This window comes from Chiloscyllium plagiosum, chromosome 13, assembly GCF_004010195.1.
Source record: "Chiloscyllium plagiosum isolate BGI_BamShark_2017 chromosome 13, ASM401019v2, whole genome shotgun sequence".
In the NCBI taxonomy this organism is placed as follows: domain Eukaryota; kingdom Metazoa; phylum Chordata; class Chondrichthyes; order Orectolobiformes; family Hemiscylliidae; genus Chiloscyllium; species Chiloscyllium plagiosum.
The window spans coordinates 77,930,347-77,951,897 of record NC_057722.1 but is presented as its reverse complement, the minus strand read 5'-3'; the positions used below and the strand labels follow the sequence as shown (position 1 = coordinate 77,951,897).

Genomic DNA, 21,551 nt, shown 5'->3' with positions numbered 1-21,551 from the left:
AACTACAACTCCTTACCATTAACACTGCTGAAGTAATGTCTCTGGGTGCTTGGCACTGATCATTTCTCGAAGCAGAAGCAGCCAGTATGGCCAGTCCATTGAAAACCTGCTGATAGTGCTCTCCGATACGCAGCAGTAGTTCATTATGTAACCCTTGGAAATCTTGTCTGAGAAGGCTGCCTAGTTCAAGCTCTGTTTCATTCTAAACACAGAACACAGCAGTAAGAAGAAATAAATAAGAAAGCTGGACCTTAAAACAATGCACAATATGAAACTTTTCTGTCCTGTCACTGGAAGAAAACTGTTTATGCGTTGGTTGCAGAGGGGTGCATTTTGCCAAAAAGTACGAGTAAAACAAATTTTAAAAAGTCAAAAATTAGAAGGAAAGGAACAAGAAAACAATAAACCCAAGAGTTTCTGAAAGCTGGAAGGATATATTTCTCCAGTTACAAGTTATCGTTAAAAATGGTTCACAATAACATTTTACAGGTCTCCAGAGAAGGTGTTGGATGGCTTGCATCACTTCCTGACTCCCATCTATACTGTACCAGATAGATCAATGAAGCAGTGAAACCTGGAAGTTTGCCTGCTATTTCAGGAGTCAGCGCAGGTCAGGTCCATCATGACAGATCTGGCAACTTGTACAGTACAAAGCTGACAAAAAGTAAACATCTGAAAATTTGAAATAAATCAGAAACAGTCCCGTAGAGAAAGAGAAACAGAGTTACTATTTCAGTTTGATGACCTTTCATCAGAAACAGAAAAAGTTGGAGCTGTCACAGGTATTAAATACGGACCAAGCTAGGGAAAGGAGACGGGAGAAAGAACAAAATGAAGGTGTACAAGAGGGTAAAAGGCAGGAAGAGGAATAGCGCAGGAGGACAAGGGCAGGGAGTTCAAAGTGAATTAGAAGAGCTTTTCACCTTCAGACACCATCACAATGGAATTCAACACAAAAATCGAGGAAAGTGCCTTTCAAGAAGGCACTTTAAAACTTTTCAGACTCAACACTAAATCAGCAATTTCACATCATAAGCTTCCATCTTCACAGAATCACAGAATTGTTAAGGCACAGCAATTCGTCTCATCAGGTCTATGCTGGATTGCTGATTCTGCACCATGACTCAGAGCCATTCCCCTGTCCTTTCTCCACAATCCTGAATATTGTCTTTCTTTAAATAATTATCTAATACCCTACTGAATGCCATAATCATTTCTCATAAGTTGGTTCTACCAAATGATTTTAAACTCACACTGCCATATTTAAAGCCCTCATTATTTAACACAAACACACTGGTTTTACCTGGAGATAATGGAGACCGCGCTCAAGTTCATCCTTTGAGCAGGAACAAACCAGGTGGGAAAAAATGTATTTAAAGTTGTTGATCAATATCTCTCGCCGATTGACATTCAATTGCTTTGCTATGGTCCGGATCAGCAATGAAGAAGTGGTACTGGCCTTTGCAGCCAGGTACGGCAACAGAGATTGTAAGGTACGCTGGAAAATAAAGTGTAATTTACATTATACCCCAGCTCAGATGGAAAATTAGTCCTTTGACAGTGTAAGTGCTGACTTAAGGGAGAACTACAGTGTCTTAGGAGCTGAAGTGTGACACAATTTCTCAATTTATTATTAAATAACCCTAATTTGTATGAGTGTCTATAAGCCATCTCTGCATTCAACCACTTCAGTTCATTTATTTATCTAAAAAAAGAGAAAGACAAGCTTCCATCTATGTTCAGAGAAGTGTGATTTATGTTAAAATAGCCTCTCCCTAGCCTCAGACATTTTTAAAGTTAGATTAGATTCCCTACAGTGTGGAAACAGGCCCTTCGGCCCAACAAGTCCACACCGACCCTCCAAAGAGTAACCCATCCAGACCCATTTCCCTCTGACTACAGGCACCTAATACTACAGGCAATTTAGCATGGCAATTCACCTGACCTGCACTTCTTTGTAAATGTGGGAGGAAACCCAAGCACCCGGAGGAAACCCACGCAGACACGGGGAGAATGTGCAAACTCCACACAGACTGTTGCCCAAGGCTGGAACTGACTAATGCACCTAATACTACAGGCAATTTAGCATGGCAATTCACCTGACCTGCACATCTTTGTAAATGTGGGAGGAAACCCAAGCACCCGGAGGAAACCCACGCAGACACGGGGAGAATGCGCAAACTCCACACAGACTGTTGCCTGAGGCTGGAATCAAACCTGGTGCTGTGAGGCAGCAGTGCTAATCACTGAGCCACCGTGCCGCCCACAGAGGTGTGACACCATCTGCAGGGAAGGGGAGAAAACTTTTATACAAGGACAAAACAAAAATCAAACCGTTGTCCGAAGTTTCAATTATATTTGACTTTGCACTATTCATTTCAACAAATCCCAATACAAGCTCAACTCTGGAAAAAGGTATATGAAATGAAAATTAACATCTCAAATTCTCAAGAGGTTAATTAAATTATTGATCCAAAGATGAGATTCTGACCTCAAATTTGTAGCATCAATAAATCTGCCTATTTCCATCTCCATAACACAGCTCAACCTCACTCCTGCTGGAGCTCAATTGCTGCTGGAACCAACGTTTACACTCTCTAGCTTCAACAGTCTCTATGTCAGTCACGTCTCATGTTCCACATTCTACCCTCTGTAGGCTTAAGGTCATCTGAACTTGGGTGCCACAAAGTAATTGCACAAAGTCACTTTCACCTATCACCTCACATTCGCTTCTCTATCTACATGGACTTCCATCAAGTAATGTCTTGATTTTAAAAGTCTCACCCCTGTTTGCAAATTCCTCCATGGTCCTGCCCCTCTCTATCTCTGCAGTCTCTTCCAACCCTACAACATTCAGATATCTATACTTCTCTAATTCTGGTCTCTTGAGCACCCCAATTTCAATTGCTCCATCAATGACAGTTATCCCTTCAGTTGTCCTAGCCCTAAGCCCCTACACCCCACTGCCTTGCAACCACCCTCCCTTCCTTTTACAAAAGAACAATACAGCACAGGAACAGACCCTTCAGCCCTCTATGCCTACGTTGACACATTTTGCCCTTCCATACCATTTAAACACTCCTTAAAATCTAACCTTTTGCCAAACTAAGTGCTCTCATATCTCCTTCTGGGTCTGAGTGTCTTGTTTACTGCTTCTGTGAACTGCCTTGGGATAATTAATTATTCAAATTGTCGGATCGTGAGAATAGGAGTACGCCTTCTAGCTGATCAAGCCCGCCTTCTATTCAAATAAGCACATCTGCTGCAACACTTCGCTGCTTTTTTTAACAATTCCGCCCTCACAAAATCTGTATGCCATTGGTAATGAGAAATCTATCAATTTATACGTTAAACATAGTCACAAAGCTTCCAGGGCCCTCTTTGGCAAAGAATTCTGAAGATTCATAACCCTCTGAGTAAAATACATTCTCATCTTGGACCTAAGCAACTTCCCCTTATCTTTAAATTTGCCCAATTCTAGACTCCCCAACCAAGGGAGAACATCTTACCTGAATCTATCCTGACTATCGTTTTAAGCAATTTTAAGTTGTTATGGTGTTACCTAAACATTATGTTTTGTTGTTGATGCTTAAATATTTTTCTTCAATACCGTGCAATGAAATTTTACTATCTTAAACATTTTTTCAGTATTCATTACGGAACAGTTACCATTCTAAAAGAAACTCAATATTTACATACCGTGAGAAAGCGATTCAAATCTGGAAAATCGAACACTTGAGCTACTTCAGACAAGATATCGAGTGTAATCTGCCGCTGGTGATCTGCCTCACGCTGGCATTGTTCTTTACTCTGACCTTCAATACTAGAACTGGCTGCCAGGTGCCTTGTATGTAATGACTCCACCAAAAACTGCAAAACAAGAAACTTAATATTAGCAACAGCAGATTAATCCATAAATTAGATTGCACAATTGAATTCTTAAAATCATGTCAGTATTTAAAATCAACACAAGTCTAATACACTGGTCATATCAGTATTAAAAAAAAATCACACTCTGCATACACTTGGCTACATCAATGCATATCCAATAGCCTCAGATTTGCAGAAGATACAAGTTTGCACATTATTTTGCTACATTTTAAAATGATTCTTAAACATAAAACCAGTATTTCTGCACTTGCCCTTGTTTACCAGAAATTAAATGGTGCAAGATGCAGTATCCAAGTTATATGTACATGTAACAAAAAAAGTTTTGTGACTACAAGAGAAATAATTATACAAAGGAATGACTGCACAGAAAAAGAAAAGACTTTTCATTTAGAAAACATCTGTCAAACCTCCAGCTAATGTATTACCTGTGAGGTATCTCAATGATCCAATGTTATCTAAACAAGCGATTATATTAAAAACATTCAAAGAGTTCAGCACACCAAATGCACTAATCAGCGCATTTACAATGTGGTTACCGATGATTGGGGTTGGTTAGCTCAGGTTGACTGGGTGGCTGCAATGATGGCAGAGTGATGCCAACAGTGTGGGTTCAATTCTCACATCAGTTGAGGTTATCACGAAAGAGTCACTTTCTCAATTTCTCCCCTCGCCTGAGGCATGGTGACCCTCAGGTGAAACCACCATCTCTAATGACAGAGCAGCCCTATGGCCTAGTAAGACTTTACCTTTTACAAACAAGGAGAAGGTTAATATGATAGTGGTTGTTGAACACAGAACATACAACAGTGAAAAGACCCTTCAGCCCATCATATCTGAACTGACCATGATGCCATTCTAAACTAACCCCACCTGCCTGCACATGGGCCATACCACTCTAGTCTCTGCCTGTTCATGTGTCTGTGTAAATGCCTCTTAAACTTTGTTATTGCATCTGTTTCTACCACCTCCCCCGGCAGCGCGTTCCAGGCACTTAAACTTTCCCCCTCTCATCTTAACCTGTGCCACCAAACATTTGGCATTTCCACCGTGGGCCAAAGACTGTGACCCTATCCACGTTTCTTATAATTTTTATATGCTTCTTTCAGGTCACCTCTCAGCCGTTAACGCTCTAGCAAAAACAATCCAAATTTGTCCAACCTCCCCTTATAACTAATCCACTCCAATACAGGCCATATTCTGGTAAATCTTTTTTATACTTTCTCCAAAGCCTCCATATCTTTCCTACAGTGTAGCAACCAGAACTGCACATAATACTCCAAATATGGCCCAACTGAAGTCTTATATAGCTGCAACATGACTTCCCAACTTTTATAATTAATGCCCTGGCTGATGAAGGCAAGCATTCCATACACCTTCTTTAGCACCTTATCCACTTGTGCTGCCATGTTCAGGGAACTATACTCTTGGACCCAAGATCCCTCAGTATATCAATGCTCCTCAGGGTCCTGCCATTAACTGTATATGTTCCTCTTGCATTTGACCTCCCATCACCTATTCTAGTCTGCATTAAACTCCATCTGTCATTTCCCCACCCAACCTTCTAACTGATCTATATCATTTGACAATACTCTTCACTATCCACAAGTCTACCAATCAGAAACTTTTGTATCCTAGTCAACCACTGGCAAGGTGCCAGGGATAATTCTGAAAATTACAGGCAGTGTATCTCACCTCAGTGGTATTGAAAAAGATTCTTAGGGACAGGATTCACTCGCATTAGGAAAAGAGTGGACTTATTAGGGATAGTCAGCATCATTTTATGCTGGGAGGTATAGTCTCTCAAATTTAAGTGCATTTATTTGAGCAAGTGACAAAGATCATTTAAGGGTAGGGCAATGGATGTTGTGTACAAAGGGATGTGTGACTCAAAGATTGATGTGGGAGAAATGGGTTTGAATTCGTGGGGCATTGGCACCAGTACTGGGGAAGAAGGGACCTGTTCCAATGGGATGATCTTCACCTGACAGTATCCTAGTGAATCACATAACTAGGGCTGTAGACAGAGCTTTCAAATAAATGGGAGCGGGTGGCCGGAGTCAGTTATAGGGGAAATTAGCAAATCTGAATTTAAGGAGGAGGTAAGAGTGCAGAACTCAGGAGAGGTTATTAAAATCTCCCAGCACAGACACAAATAGGACAGAGTGGTATGGAAAGGGTTAATAATCAAACTTCAAGCACACTGGACAAACGAATGACAATGAGAAGAGGGATGGTCAATACAGGTCTGAAGGTGTTATGTCTGAATGCACGCAGTACAAGGAATAAGGTAAATAAGCTTGTGGCGCAGATTGAAATTGGCGGGTATGCCATGGTGGGCAGCATGGAAACATGGCTGCAAGATGATCAGGATTGGGACACCAACAAGCCCATCACTTGTCCCGGTTCATTACCGAGTACCAAATCCAATATGGCCTCCCCTCTGGTCGGGCAATTTACATACTGAGTTAGAAAAGCTTCCTGGACACACTGCGCAAAAACCGCCCCATCCAATCTACTTGATCTAAAGAGCTACCAATCAATATTTGGGAAGTTGAAATCGCCCATGACTCCTACCCTGTGGCTTCTGCACCTTTCCAAAATCTGTTTCCCAATCTGTTTCTCCGCATCTCTGCTGCTATTGGAGAGCCTATAGTAAACACCCAACAAGGTGACTGCACCTTTTCCATTTCTGACTTCAGCCCATACTACCTCCAAAGGCAGATCCCCCTCGAACTGCCTTTCTGCAGACATTATACCATTTCTAATTAGCAACGCCACCCCCCCTCCTTTTTTACCACCCTCCATAATCTTACTGAAACATCTGTAACCAGGAACCTCCAACAACCATTCCTGTCCCTCTTCTATCCATGTTTCCGTGATGGCCACAATTGAGAATAGACAATGGAATTTAGAGCAGGGGTGAAAATTATTTCTTCAGTCCTCACTCGATATCAAGGAGGAGCAGGTGTTGGGTGTCTTTGTGGAGAGTGAGGAGGGCTGTTGTTGGCTGCAAAGGGACTTAGATATGATGCAGAGCTGGGCTGAGGAGTGGCAGATGGAGTTCAACCCTGCCAAGTGTGAGGTTGTCCATTTTGGAAAGACAAATAAGAATGTGGAATACAGGGTTAACGGTAGGGTTCTTAGTGAGGTGGAGGAACAGAGGCATCTTGGGGTCTATGTTCATAGATCTTTGAAAGTTGCCACTCAGGTGAATAGAGCTTGTAAGAAGGCCTATGGTGTATTAGCGTCCATTAGCAGAGGGATTGAATTCAAGAGTCATGAAGTGATGTTACAGCTGTACAGGACTTTGGTTAGGCCACATTTGGAGTACAGTGTGCAGTTCTGGTCGCCTCACTTTAGGAAAGATGTGGAAGCTTTGGAGAGGGTGCAAAGGAGATTTACCAGGATGTTGCCTGGAATGGAGAATAGGTCACACGAGGATAGGTTGAGAGGGGAGATGTCAGGGGTGGGTTCTTTACCCAGAGAGTGGTGGGGGCATGGAATGCGCTGCCTGTGGGAGTGGTAGAGTCAGAATCTTTGGTGACCTTTAAGCGGCAATTGAATAGGTACATGGATGGGTGCTTAAGCTAGGACAAATGTTCGGCACAACATCGTGGGCCGAAGGGCCTGTTCTGTGCTGTATTGTTCTATGTTCTATGTTCTCGTCCAAGAATTCACAAACTGGGAGTCAAGGCCCCCTATGGAATCACAAACTCCCTTCTACCAAAAGAAGCAGCGTTATTGTGGGGAGAAGAACTTGCACCCATTTGCTGCTTGAAAATTTAGCAATCTTGGGAGGTATTTCTAGAGACGAGTGCCAAGTGGATCTGGGATTTTGGTGCACCAACTTAGTATAGGCAGAGAAAGGCAAGTATAAATTAGTGACTGACCAGGAAATCATGCAACTGAACTGAGAAGGTGAGCGACAGCTTCAGACTTTACTTTGTAACTGCTCATATCTGCTTGTTGTACAGCACAAACTAGAGTCATAGAGTCATAGAGATGTACAGCATGGAAACAGACCCTTTGGTCCAACCCATCCATGATGACCAGATATCCCAACCCAATCTAGTCCCACCTGCCAGCACCCGGCCCCAACCCAATCTAGTCCCACCTGCCAGCACCCGGCCCATATCCCTCCAAACACTTCCTATGCATATACCCATCCAAATGTCTTTTAAAAGTTGCAATTGCACCAACCTCCACCACTTCCACTGGCAGCTCATTCCATACACGTACCACCCTCTGCGTGAAAAAGTTGCCCCTTAGGTCTCTTTTATATTTTTCCCCTCTCACCCATAACCAATGCCCTCTAGTTCTGGACTCACCAGCCCCAGAGAAAAGACTTGGTCTATTTATCCTATGCATGCCCCTCACAATTTTGTAAACCTCTATAAGGTCACCCCTCAGCCTCAGACGCTCCAGGGAAAACAGCCCCAGCCTGTACAGTCTCTCCCTATAGCTCAAATCCTCCAACCCTGGCAACATCCTTGTCAATATTTTCTGAAGCCTTTCAAGTTTCACAACATCTTTCCGATAGGAAGAAGACCAGAATTGCATGCAATATTCCAACAGTGGCCTAATAAAAATTAGAATATAAAATGTAAGTGCAAGAAGCTAGTTAACGGAGGTTAAACCATATGCCGTTATCTCTCTCTCTCTCTCTAATGGGAGAACAGCCTTACAGACTATGGTACTTTGCCTTTAGATTGAATGTAGTATCATCCCAGGCAGGATGTATTTAATAGCCTACGCTGCTACAATTCTGATATTCATTGCTACTTTTGAAGCTGAAACTATATCGAGAAATCAAGTAAAATCAGTATACATCTAACTAACGTTAACGTGCATTGATAGATTTGAGGTGTTTGACTGATTATAATTTCATCTGTTTGTGATTAATTACAAGATAGTGAATATAACACTGTAGGTGACATGGTGGTACTGTCCCTATCTCTGAGCCAGGAGATGTGGGTTTAAGCAACACCTGCTCCAGGGGTGTGTAATAACACCTCTGAACAGGTTGATAAGAAAATATGAATGTAACACTGACTTAATATGCAGAAAACAAAAATAAAATTAGGAAAAGTTATTGGAGAGTTGAGATTAAAAGTAGGGTACAGCTCCATACTTTTATGCGAAAAAAAAACACATCAGTCTATTCTGGAATGAAACATTAAAACATACTAACAGCTTGCACATGCTTTGGGACTTACTACTTGAGGTTCTGGAGTTTGTACTCTGGACCAGTGACTCAAGGGCTGGGGGTGTTAGAATAAGGGTTGATGACTGTATGCTGAGGAGAGGGACTCCACTACATGTTTAATTCAGAGGAATATGAAGGGCTTGGCCATCGACATACAAAATTATCAAGTATTTTAAAAACTCAACTATTCATATTTATGTGTTGGTCTATAACACAAGCTTTCATGTTTTAATGTTTACTAAATGTTACTATGTTGCTTTATTGCACACTACTTTGATTGCCATTTAGAATAAAAGACAATATTCAAAAACAACAGCTCTTCTTTCTTTTGATCAATGGACATTATCTTTCAGAATTAAGGGTGGGGTGGTTTAATAAATGCAACATGAAAATTTGGAAAGAACTGTTTAAAGCAGGGTTTCTGTCAAAAAGTGGCAAATGGACACAAAATGTTACAGGAAAACAAGCAAATACTATACAATCGACATGTAGGCTCATTAGCTGTATCTAGTTAGTCTCACCTGGCATATGGGCTTCTTGTACTGGCTGAAGAAAGCTTGCAGCTTCATACCTTTGGCTGCAGCTAGTGCTCTGATCTCTGTATAAGCAGCACCCGCAACAAATGTGAACTTGGACAGCAAACAATGGCATAGGTGCAAAAGGGCCAATGGAACCAAATCTCCTCTGGCAGCTCTGTTTTACAATATTTAAGAGAAGGATAGTGCATATATAATCTTGCATAAGTAAATACTTTGACTGTTGATAAAGTTGTTAATACTTATACCTAGAGCAAAGAGCATGTTAACAAACAAGGATGGATTTTTTACACTCTTCCCTGTCAGTGATTGGTTATTGAATTTTAAGTTCCATGAAGGGAACCTGGCTGATCCAACAGGAACAGTGTCAATACTATTAATTATTTTTTTCTCTGTCAAACTTTAGGAGAAGCTCAGAAAAGAACAACAGTGTAAATCCAACCTTGGTCAAAATTAAGACAAGCCTACTGCTTTACTCTGTAATTTCAAGGAAGATATAATGAGATAATAATATCATGATAGAGCATGGGGAAGGCATTATCCACACACCTGTAATACATTTTTACATATCGTTCTGTTTGGAATATATGCAGCTTCAATTGTTCTGCCCAATTTACAACAGCACATTTGTCAAGGTAAGTAAAACTTCATGTTATTTATTACTTACCGTCCAATTTCTCTTGTTGTAATGATTAGTGTATCTTTTAGTTCATTATTTCTTGAAATCTTAGCATTTGCATATGCCTCCTTCAGCTTGGATACAAGCAGCTAATGTTAAATTTAAAAACAGTATAATTAACTTTATTAATTTATAATTCTATATTAAATGGCACCACAAACACATCAGCCACCAGTGACTCAAATCAGATGTGATTAAACACTCCACTTGTGTTCCAAATGAACACATCAAAACAATTCATTGTGGTATTAGAACAGGGATATACATCCACAAATTGTAATGCTTCTGATTAATATTTACAAAGCTAAAACTTGCTAATTGTTATTAAAAAGTACAATGCATATGTTTCAATTATTTCAAAACAACAAAAATATCCCAACGTAATTGTTTTAATTTCAAGATCTGATTTTTTTCACCTCTTTCAGTAAACTTTGTTCTTCAACTTCTTGAGAATTTAACAAATGATGTATTTTTTCACTAAACGCAATTCTGACAGCTTTATCTGGATCGTTCATGAGGTTCAGTATTGCACAATAAATGGTTTTGGTATCCGAGCCAGTTTTCCCCAAATTCACATGTTTACATAGATACGGAATGTTGCTTATAAAAGCTGAGGGGAAAATCAGCAACATCAATATTAAAAAAAGTACTGACAAAACAGAATCTAACATGATATTTTTTTCTTCTTCCCAAAGACTGGACATAGCTGCATAACTTTTTAACTAGTAGCAAAGGTTTCTCATATTAACTTTACTCCGAGCACACTGTTCCAGAAGCTTTGTTCTTTGCACCTTAAGTATTCAGGTAATTTCATAAAAAAGTTAAAGAAGCAGCTTTAAAGCTAATCAATACCTCTTAAAAAAAAAGAATAAATATACCATTCTGTTTTGGCTTTTTATTATAAATTCATATCTGTTCTGGATATTTTCTTGGGTTCAGCATCATCAGTCGTCTCCATGGGATCTGCTGTTTTACCTTTATCGAAGTTGATCTATATCAACTCATACAAAAGCTTAAGTCCAAGACTTAATAACAATGCCCTTTGTAAGTTTGGCTAGATGTTCAACCCTTTCAGAAGTGTATTCCCTTAATGTCTCCAAATGGGTATCAAACAAACCCTTAGTATATTCAACTTGTAAAGTGAACTGTTAAGCTGCTTTATCTTACATTGAGTAAGCACACAGAGCAATATAGGGCTGTCGAGTTTAAACTACTTGGAGAAAGGTTTGGCAGAGGGGAAATGAAGGCTTAAAAACAAAAAAGGATATCGCAACATTAAAGGGCAACTATTTGGATAACAATACCCAGAGTGGGACAGATAAGAACAATATACATAGAAAAACAACAGTAAATATGTCAAAAGGGAAAAAGTTGTAAAAAGGAAAAGTTAATAGCTCTTTACTTGAAAGCACATAGTATTCTGAACAAAATAAACGAACAGAAGTTAATAGGCATGACCTTACAGCCATTACAAAGACAGGGTTACAAGGAGATCAAAGCTGGGAACAAAATATGCAGGGGTACGGCACTTTTCAAGAGACATGTTAGAAGGAAAGGGTGGTGGGTTGGCTTTGTTCATGTGGGATGGAATAAGTATGATGGCAAGAAATAATCCTAGATCAGAAGGTACAGAATCCATACTATGGAGGCAGAAAATAACACTGGGAAGACAACAATGATTATTGTAGTCCACACAACAACTTCAGCTTTCAACTGAACATGCCTCTATCACACGCAGTCCATTTTAGATATTAATTACCCAATGAGTTTTGCTTTTCAAAAACAAATTACTCCCCCCACCCCCCCGACCCCTTTGATTCTCAATCCTTTCATGAGTGGGACATTCCCTTTCTATTTTCCAGGGTCTTGGGTCACATCTACCTGGGGACCAAGTTTCACTAAAATCCATCCATTAGTTTTTTTAAGACATTGTTGGCAGACAAATATATAATCAGAAGTTTTTAAAAAATTACCTCTGCCCTCCGTAAGTAAGATGAGTGATCATTGATATAGTTTAAAATTTTTGTAAAATGACAAACGGACCATATTTAGAATTCAGGAATCCTGATGAAGGGCTCCTTTCCTTCTCCTTGGATGCTGCCTGACCTGCTGTGCTTTTCCAGCACCACTCTAATCTTGACTCTGATCTCCAGCATCTGCAGTCCTCACTTTCGCCCAAATGGAACATATTCGTCCAGTGTGAAAATATTTGTCGGAGTATAAAATTGCGCTTAGTGTGCAGACCATACTTTCTTTCAGAAAGCAGGACTCTCGAAATGGATTTAACACTCACCACGTTTTACTGAAGCAGGCATTGACTTCTGAATTAGCACAAGGAATGGAATAAGAATAGAAGGTTCAACTGTTGGTCCAGCCAGTGTACATTCACTCCGTACAGAGATATTATGGCACAGGAGTTCACAATCTGCATTTGTAAGTGGCAAGTCATTGGTGGGAAGCAACAACTCTGATTTGCTTGAAAGCACACAGATTAACTTTCCAACATTATTGGCTAATTCTTCACGTATCAAATTGGACTCATCTTGAAGTTTGTTTCTGAAAGATTTTGTAAAAAAATGATGAGGTTGTCACACAACTATATTTCCTGCATGCCGTCCTCTAACAAAGGCATAAAAATCGCATAAAGACAACCATAGATCATAATTGCCCAATAATTTTCACGTTAGAAGAACATATCAGACGATTCACTATGTAAAGTCATAGAATCATAGAGATGTACAGCTAAAGAAAAAGTAACTGTCACCAAGAGGTACAGAACATTGAAATAGCATGACAGCAAGGAATCCAAAAGAACAGGTGGATAAATCATTTTTGTAAATAAAGGAATTATTAAAGGAGTTGAAAATGGAGAGATTTAGAAACCGACTTCCATACTGTAGGATCATGGTGGCTGACAGAGTGACTATGGTGATATAAAGAATCAAAACAAGAAATAGATTAGAAGAGAAAAGGATGCAAAGCCAAACTCTAAAATAGTACCAGATAGAGGAGCTGTCATGCAATTCTACAGAGAAGTTAAAAGAGGGCAGAATAATAGATTTGCAGTATCTGATTGGGTGTAATATTTGACTCCTTTGTCTCCAACCATTTGTGAAATGAATTGACATTTATACATATCGAAATTAATTGTGCAGACCAACTGCACAATCTGTCATAATGTTTCAGTAATTCACTGACTTTTCTGATGCACAAATTTCTGCTTTACAGAAGTAAATAAGCTGATGTATAAAAGAATATCCCGAAACATTCAGTAGAATATTGACCAACATTCGGTCAGTCAACTGTATCTATGCCTACAGCATTCCCTCAATTTTTGGAAGTCCATTCTCATCATTGAAGGTTCATGTCCTAGTCTTCCTCCATGACTGTCCTGGTTAACTTGAATTGGCTGCTTTCTACCTCAACACCACCTTCCACCAATCAAATATGAACCATTCTAGTTGACTAGTCTTGAAGACTTACTAAATTTTGCACTGTTCACTTTTACAGTGGCTGGGCTGAAAAATGTTTAGCCTATCCCTTGATTGGCCAATACTTCTGGCTAAATAACACTCAGAAATAATGATTGACTATGCCATTCTACCATAACTTTACTTAAATATGTTTCACAACATTAATTATAAAAATGTATAGAAAGCTATTTCACAAAGATGACGTTTATGATGAAGTAATCATTTGGATTAATCATCTACAGTTTACTATCAAGCAGTCAGAAAAAAAACATTTTCTGTTAATTTTAAATATTAAAAAACACATACAAGAGAAGCTCCTCAATGAGAGAGTGTGACTTAACACCTAGATAATGCAGGAGTACGGGAAATCCTCGCACAGAACCTGCACAGGTGACATCACTGGAACACTGCAAAGACCATCTGTGTATTGCAGTTCTCCATTCAGGACGTATCTCATGTAGCAGAGAAAGCAGGTACACACATTTTGCCTGGTTCTGGTGTGCTGTGGGACACAAAAGAATCAGTTAGAAAATATATTAAAAAGTCTATAGAGTCAGAGAGATGTACAGCATGGAAACAAACCCTTTGGTCCAACTCGTCCATGCTGATGAGATATCCTAAATTAGTTTATGATTTGGAGTAGCTGGTGTTGGACTGGCGCTTACAAAGTTAAAAATCACACAACACCAGGTTATAGTCGAACAGGTTTATTTGGAAGCACTAGCTTTCAGAGCACTGCTCCTTTATCAGGTGGTTGTGGAGAATAAGATTGTAAGACACAGAATTTATAGCATAAGTTTACAGTGAGATGTAACTGAAATTATATATTGAAAAAGACCTGGATTATTTGTTAAATCTCTCATCTTCTGGAGTGACCATGTTGGTTTCAGTTCTTTCATATGTAAATCGTAAAACTATTTTTTAAAAGTTACATTCTCAAGTGCACTTTAACAATTGGTGTCATGTCGGCCCAGATAAGGTATCGAAGATGTTAACTCCCTGTGAGGCTGTCTGTGCCACAATTGTTAAAGTGCACTTGAGAATCTAACTTTTAAAAAAAGTTTTGCAATTTACATATGAAAGAACTGAAACCAACATGGTCACTCCAGAAGATGAGAGACTAAACAAACAATCCGGGTCTTTTTCAATATATAATTTCAGTTACATCACACTGTAAACTTTTGCTGTAAATTCTGTGTCTTACAATCTTATTCTCCACAACCACCTGATGAAGGAGCAGCGCTCCGAAAGCTAGTGCTTCCAAATAAACCTGTTGGACTATTACCTGGTGTTGTGAGACTTTTAATTTTGTCCACCCCAGTCCAACACCAGCTCCTCCAAATCATAGCTAAATTATACTCAATCTGCTATTCCTCGGCCCTTTTGGCCCATCTGATCAAGATCCTGTTATACTCTGAGGTAACCTTCTTCGCAATCCACTAAACCTCCGATTTTGGTGTCATCTGCAAACTTACTAACTATAATTCCTATGTTCACACCAAAAACCATTTATATAAATGACAAAAAACAGTGGACTCAGCACCAATCCTTGTGGCAAACCACTGGACACAGGCATCCAGTCTGAAGAACAACCCTCCACCACCACCTACCTTCAAGCCAATTCTGTATCCAAATGGCCAATTCTCCCTCTATTTAATGTGATCTAACTTGCAACCAGTCTACCATGAGGAATCTTGTTGAACACCTTACTGAAGTCCATACAGATCACATCCACCACTCTGCCCTCATTAATCCTCTTCGTTACTTTTTCAATCAAGCTTGTGAGACATGATTTCCCACACACAAAGCCACGTTGACTATCCCTAATCGGTCCTTGCCTTTCCAAATACATGTAAATTCTGTCCTTCAGGATCCCCTTCAATAACTTGCCCACCACCGATGTCAGGCTCACCGGTCTATAGTTGCCTGGCTTTTCCTTATCACCTTTCTTAAATAGTGGCACCACATTAGCCAATCTCCAGTCTTCCGGCACCTCACCTGTGACTATCAATGATACAAATATATCAGCAAGCAGCCCACAATCACTTCCCTAGCTTCCCACAGAGTTCCAGGGTACAACTGAATAGGTCCTGGGATCTTTCCACCTTTATGCGTTTTAAGACCTCCTCCTCTATAATATGGACATTTTAAGATGTCACCATATATTTCCCCACATTCTGTATCTTCTATGTCCTTCTCCACAGTAAACACGGAGGCAAAATTCTCCTTGGTATCTCTCTCATCTCCTGCGGTTCCACACAGAGGCTGCCTCACTGATTTTTTAGGGATTCTATTCTCTCCCTAGTTACCCTTTAGTCCTTAATGTATTTATAACATCTTTTTGGATTCTCCTTAATCCTATTTGCTATCTAATACCAACTTTATAACAGCATCAAGGAAATCAGCCAGGGAATGCCATTCAAACTAGCATGGTCCTAATAATTGTGCAGGAGTGAATCAACACAAGGAGCCCATTTTACATTGGACTCACTCTTTCTTCATCTAGGTTCCTACTTTACTGGAGCCTGTCAGTCTTTATTGTTACCATACCTATGTGCCTCAGCCAGCTGCTTCAGCTCCCAATGTCTGACGTTATTATAATTTCATCTTATCAATCAATTTCTATTTACACACACTAAGGCATTTCAATTCCCCTCACATGGGTGTGTGAAAATTTCCCCCTCTATTTCCCTCTTCTCTCTGATCTACTCCTTTAGTAATGCAAGCCAATATATCTCATTAGTGCTTCGCACAATATGAAAACACATATTTTCTACCTTTGAATAAATCTTAGTTGGACTTATACTTACAAAAACTGTTTGACAAATGCTGACTCAGGGATACCAGCTCAGAACTGAAGTCAACAGATTTGAAAGCTACATCAGTGCTGTGTTTGTGAATCCATGGTAATGACAAAAAGTCACAAAGTGTCTTAAGTGCAACTTCGTCCACCTGACCTTGTCCAGCTGGTAAATAATAAAATCTAAAAATTAACTACATAAATGCATAGTGTCATAACAGGATTTATTTTGAAACAAATTAAATTCAGTTTATGAATTTAAATATCACTTATTGAAACTACAGATAATTATGCCGTAGCAAATACTGCAGGAAAGATGTGAATAATTTCTATCAATAATTTCTTACATTTGTTGAAGCGCTCAGCACATAAAAACTGGAACTTTGAGCCATTTCTAACAATGATATTAGATGTTACATAGATTAGAAATATTATGGATATAAAACGTAATACAGTTCAAATCCTATACAAAAATGGTTTATGATGTACAAAATTTTTGAAGCTTCAATTCTTTAACATCAATTGTAACTTGCGCTGGAGTGCATTTCCACAGACAGTCATTTCCTTCAAGATTCTTAAATCATCATAGCCACAGCTTTGCCATTTTCATCTTACCTACCTCCTTCAGCTATTCATATATTTTCTTTGACTCTTAAATACATTTAAATATATTTCCATTATCGATAACGTATCTAAACACTTTTTTTTGTAATCTAAGCTTTGCACATCATTTAACCACAGATCCATCACAATAGAGCACTCCTATTCTCATCAGGAATTTGAAGTGATGTTCCCAAAACACTGATAATCAATATTCAGTCAGATTCCTGGTACTGCAAGGCAAACAAACTAATTGAACGGTGGCTCAAATATTGAACAGATGAATTGCCACAAACCAATTAAGCACTGTTCTCAAAGTTGTGGAAAGCAAGATTACACGCTCAGATTTTCGGGCACACGTATGTACAACACAAATTTCTGGAAATAATTAAGGGAAAGGAGACAAGCTAAATTTTTTCTTGCCTAACTGACTTGACAGATTGAATCAAGTGTTCAGAGCAAGCTAAATACCAATCCTTGGAAAACAGCTAGTGACAAGGTGTGTAATTACAAAATGAACCATCAAGGACACTTCACTCAATTATCCACAATTGTTCACCACTAAAACCTACCAGCAAAGCTGATTTTTTAAAATTTGCACATCAACTGTGAAACAAGATTGCATTTATGTAGCACTTTTCATAACCACAAGACTCCTCAAAGCTAATTAAAGATTCGCAATATTTGAAATTATAGAATCATTCTGCATGGAAACAGACCCTTCGATCCAACTCTTCCACACTGATCAGGATTTTCAAACTAAACATGTCCCATTTACTTGCATTCAGCCCATACTGCTCTAAACCTTGCCTATTCAGATACCTGTCCAGAAGTCTTTTAAATATTCTAAGTGTACTGCATTTACCACTTCCTCTGTTCATTCCACAAATAAACCACCTTCTGTATGAAAATGTTGCCCCTCAGGTCCCTTTTAAGTCTTTCTTTTCTCACCTTAAAATTATGCCCTCTGGCTTTGAACTCCACTACTTTAGGGAAAATACCTTTGGTATTCACCTTATCTATACCCTGCATCATTTTATAATCCTCTATCAGGTCATCCCTCGGTCTCCTAAGTCCTGTGTATAACGTTGGTCACCAGTTGAGGGAAGCTTTATCAGATAATTAACTGGAATGGGTATTGTTTTCTTATGAAGAAAGGTTGGACAGGCTCAACTTTGATCTGCTGGAGTCAGGAGAGAAATAGGCAACTTGATTGAAATGTGTAGGATCCTGATGGGCCACAAGAGGGTAGGTATGGAGTATATGTTTCCTATTAATGAACAATCGAGAACTGGGGTAATAGCTTAAAAAGGTGTCACCCATTTAAAACACAGGTGACTTTTTTTTCTCACGAGGGTCATGAGTCTTTGGAACTGTCATCCTGAAAAGGCAGTGGAAGCAGTCGCTTGAATATTTTTTAAGGCAAAGATGGACAGATTCTTGTTTAGCAAAGGGATGAAAAATTATCAGGGATTGGCGGAAATGTAGGTTGAGGTTACAATCTAATCAACCATGATCTTATTACAGGGTGGAGTAGGTTCAAGGAGCTGACTGCTTAATTCTGTTCCTTGTTTGTATGTCCTTCAAAATAGTGCCACATAATCTTCTACATCTACAGAGATCAGATAGGCCTCTGGCAATGTAGCATGCCCTCAAAATTGCATTGAAGTGTCAGCCCAATTTGTTTTACTCAGAACAGCTGATGCACAGTCGACAAGGGCAATGGCTCATTTATTACAGTTATGTAGTAGGTAGTTGTGGGGTGCTACCCCTTTAAGAGAGCTGGTCAGGTGACCTGAGGAGGCAGCACTTGGGCCCAGTCTAGAACCAACTGTGAAGGGGTCAGCATTGTCAATAAAGTGTTCCTGTTCAGATTTTACCATTTATCTACCTTGTGTATATTTTCAGATTCCAAAGGAAGCACCAACATTAAAATTTGTTCAAAATGGAACTGGTACATTGAAAAATTGACCAACAGAATGCTCAAGAAACTAGTCGGCCAGATTGGGGCACCATCCTCCCCTAAAGGACATTAGCAAAATGGTTAGGTTTTTACAGAAACTCAAATTTTATTTAATACAATTCCTGTTGTTAGACCAGAAATTGCCAGATACATTAAATTCAGTCTTAGCCATGTTTGTATTTCAGCTCATGAGTTGCATCAGAAACACTACATGCTAATCAAAATAAGCAAGTATTGGTGCACCTTATGGCATCAATACTTCTCCCATGAAATTACGAGCATTAAATACCAGTTTCACCTACCTTGCAAGTAGATTGCAGCATCAATTACTTTTATTAATCTGCTGACTAACGGTTCTAATTCATCATCTTTGGAACCAACAATCAGTTGTTTTTTTCCATATTCCAGGACTTGAGTAAACATCTCAAAATTTATCCAAACCAGTTGTATTTTCATTGACGAAATTCCTGTGGAACATTGTACCTTCCCATTGGCCACATCATTTATTTTGCTTCTGGCAGGATTGAACAAAAAGATTGCAATGTCGGTACTAATGAAAGCAAGTCAAATTTGAAAATGAATAAATCGTGAAAGGCAATTATCATCATCCATTGTGTGCTTTATTGGTTAGGCAAGCATTTATTGTAGTTCCCTAATTTTTCTGAAGGTGGTGGTGATGGGCTCCCTACCTGAACTGCTGCAGTCCTGATGGTATCTAGTTAAAATTTACACAGCACCAGCTTTAGTCCAACAGGTTTATTTGGAAGTACTAGGTTTTGGAGCACTACTCCTTCATCACGTAGCTGCAGAACAGGATCATAAGACACAGAATTTATAGCAAAAGATTACTGTGTCGTACAACTGAAATGATGTATTGAGCAAACCTGGACTGTAATCTAGGTTTGTTCAATATATCGTTTCAGTTGCATGGTACTGATCTTTTGCTATAAATTCTGTGTCTTATGATCCTGCTCCACAGCTATCTGATGAAAGAGCAGAGCTCCGAAAGCTAGTACTTTCAAATAAACCTGTTGGACTAAAGCTGGTGCGGTGTGAATTTTATCTTTGTCCACCCCAGTCCAACACCAGCACCTTCACTGATGGTACAAGTACAACTACAGTGCTGTTAGGGAGGAGGTTGTAGGATTTGACCCAGCAACTTTAAAAAAAATGGTAATGTAGTTTCCTGTTGGAATGGCATATTCCTTGGAGAACTTAGAGGTTGTGATGTTCCCATGCATTTGTCACCCTTATCCTTATCCTACCAGGTGGTTGAACCTGTGGGTTTGTAAGGTGCTACTGCATTGCATCTTGTCGACAGTACACATTGCTGCCAATGTGTCAGTGGTAGAGGGAGTGAATGTTGAAACTATATGAAATCTACTGGAAGAAACAAGGGCATACTGCTTATCCAAAGAATTCTTTGCGTTTATGATGTCTTGAACTTTCATTGAAACTATCTTAGTTTCAATCTTTGAAAGTTTCCAGAGTGAATTTGGGGAGTATACACTATCAGTGGCTTTGCAACTTGATAATTATGCTCACATATTAATAAACACTGGGTTCCCACTTGAGCACATTGTTGTTATTTGTTGCAAGATGTTACAAGTACCAAAATAGATGTTTATTTTTGAACACATTTCTTTGTGCAATTCCCCCATGGTCAGAATGTTCCCGTAGATAAAGTATACAAGGATCAATATAATTGAAAGACAGAATAAACATGAAATCATAAATACTTTGTACCTATCTAAAATTCCTTGGTCACAGAATGCTGTACATAGAGCAGCCAACCGAAATGTAACTACAATACCCTCCAACACAGTTACAGCCTTCTCATGTGACTGAACCTTCTCCAGTAAATTGGTCAATGACATCAACTTATTGCACATTGTCCACCATAATTTGCTCTTGAATTTCATTTCCACTGGACCAGATCTACAAGAGATAAACATTGTGTTAACAGATTTGCATGACTAAAAATGTAAAAATCTTATCCGAAACTAAACATACTGGAGCTATATCCATGAAAAATCAGATGTTTTTCTGTGAACAATTGTTTGCAACACTAATGGCAGGGGAGAGGGGGTTTCAAAGTAAGGATCTGTCAAACACAAACCATACCTTCCAGTTATGCCTCAGAAAAATAAATTTCTAACAACATCAATTGCTCTTCCAAGGGCAATCAACCTAGTCACAACACTGTATTAACACATTTCTGCAGTTTGTTTCCACTGCTTTATCAGTGCATTGTTTAAATAAGAATGCTAATTACTAATTTCAACCTCAAATCCTACTATTCTCATTATAGCAACCTTGGCTGCTTCAGGTTTAAACAATACAATGGAAGATGCACCAAAGCCAACAGGGAGGACCACTCAAAAACACTGCTTGGAATTTGTG

The 21,551-nt window shown here is 39.2% G+C and overlaps 1 protein-coding gene across 1 annotated transcript in view; it reads right to left on the bottom strand.

The window, feature by feature from the left end:
* The window catches only part of atr (ATR serine/threonine kinase), a 90,705-nt gene that overhangs the window by 54,830 nt on the left and 14,324 nt on the right, over nucleotides 1–21,551 (bottom strand). The window contains exons 6-16 of the mRNA XM_043702780.1: nucleotides 20,895–21,086; nucleotides 19,451–19,662; nucleotides 16,596–16,751; nucleotides 14,092–14,287; nucleotides 12,606–12,868; nucleotides 10,729–10,922; nucleotides 10,301–10,401; nucleotides 9,619–9,790; nucleotides 3,700–3,870; nucleotides 1,304–1,498; nucleotides 17–202 (exon numbers count right to left, since the gene is read on the bottom strand). Of these exons, the coding sequence (XP_043558715.1) occupies nucleotides 17–202; nucleotides 1,304–1,498; nucleotides 3,700–3,870; nucleotides 9,619–9,790; nucleotides 10,301–10,401; nucleotides 10,729–10,922; nucleotides 12,606–12,868; nucleotides 14,092–14,287; nucleotides 16,596–16,751; nucleotides 19,451–19,662; nucleotides 20,895–21,086 (2,038 nt within the window). The remainder of the gene's footprint in view (nucleotides 1–16; nucleotides 203–1,303; nucleotides 1,499–3,699; nucleotides 3,871–9,618; nucleotides 9,791–10,300; nucleotides 10,402–10,728; nucleotides 10,923–12,605; nucleotides 12,869–14,091; nucleotides 14,288–16,595; nucleotides 16,752–19,450; nucleotides 19,663–20,894; nucleotides 21,087–21,551) is intronic.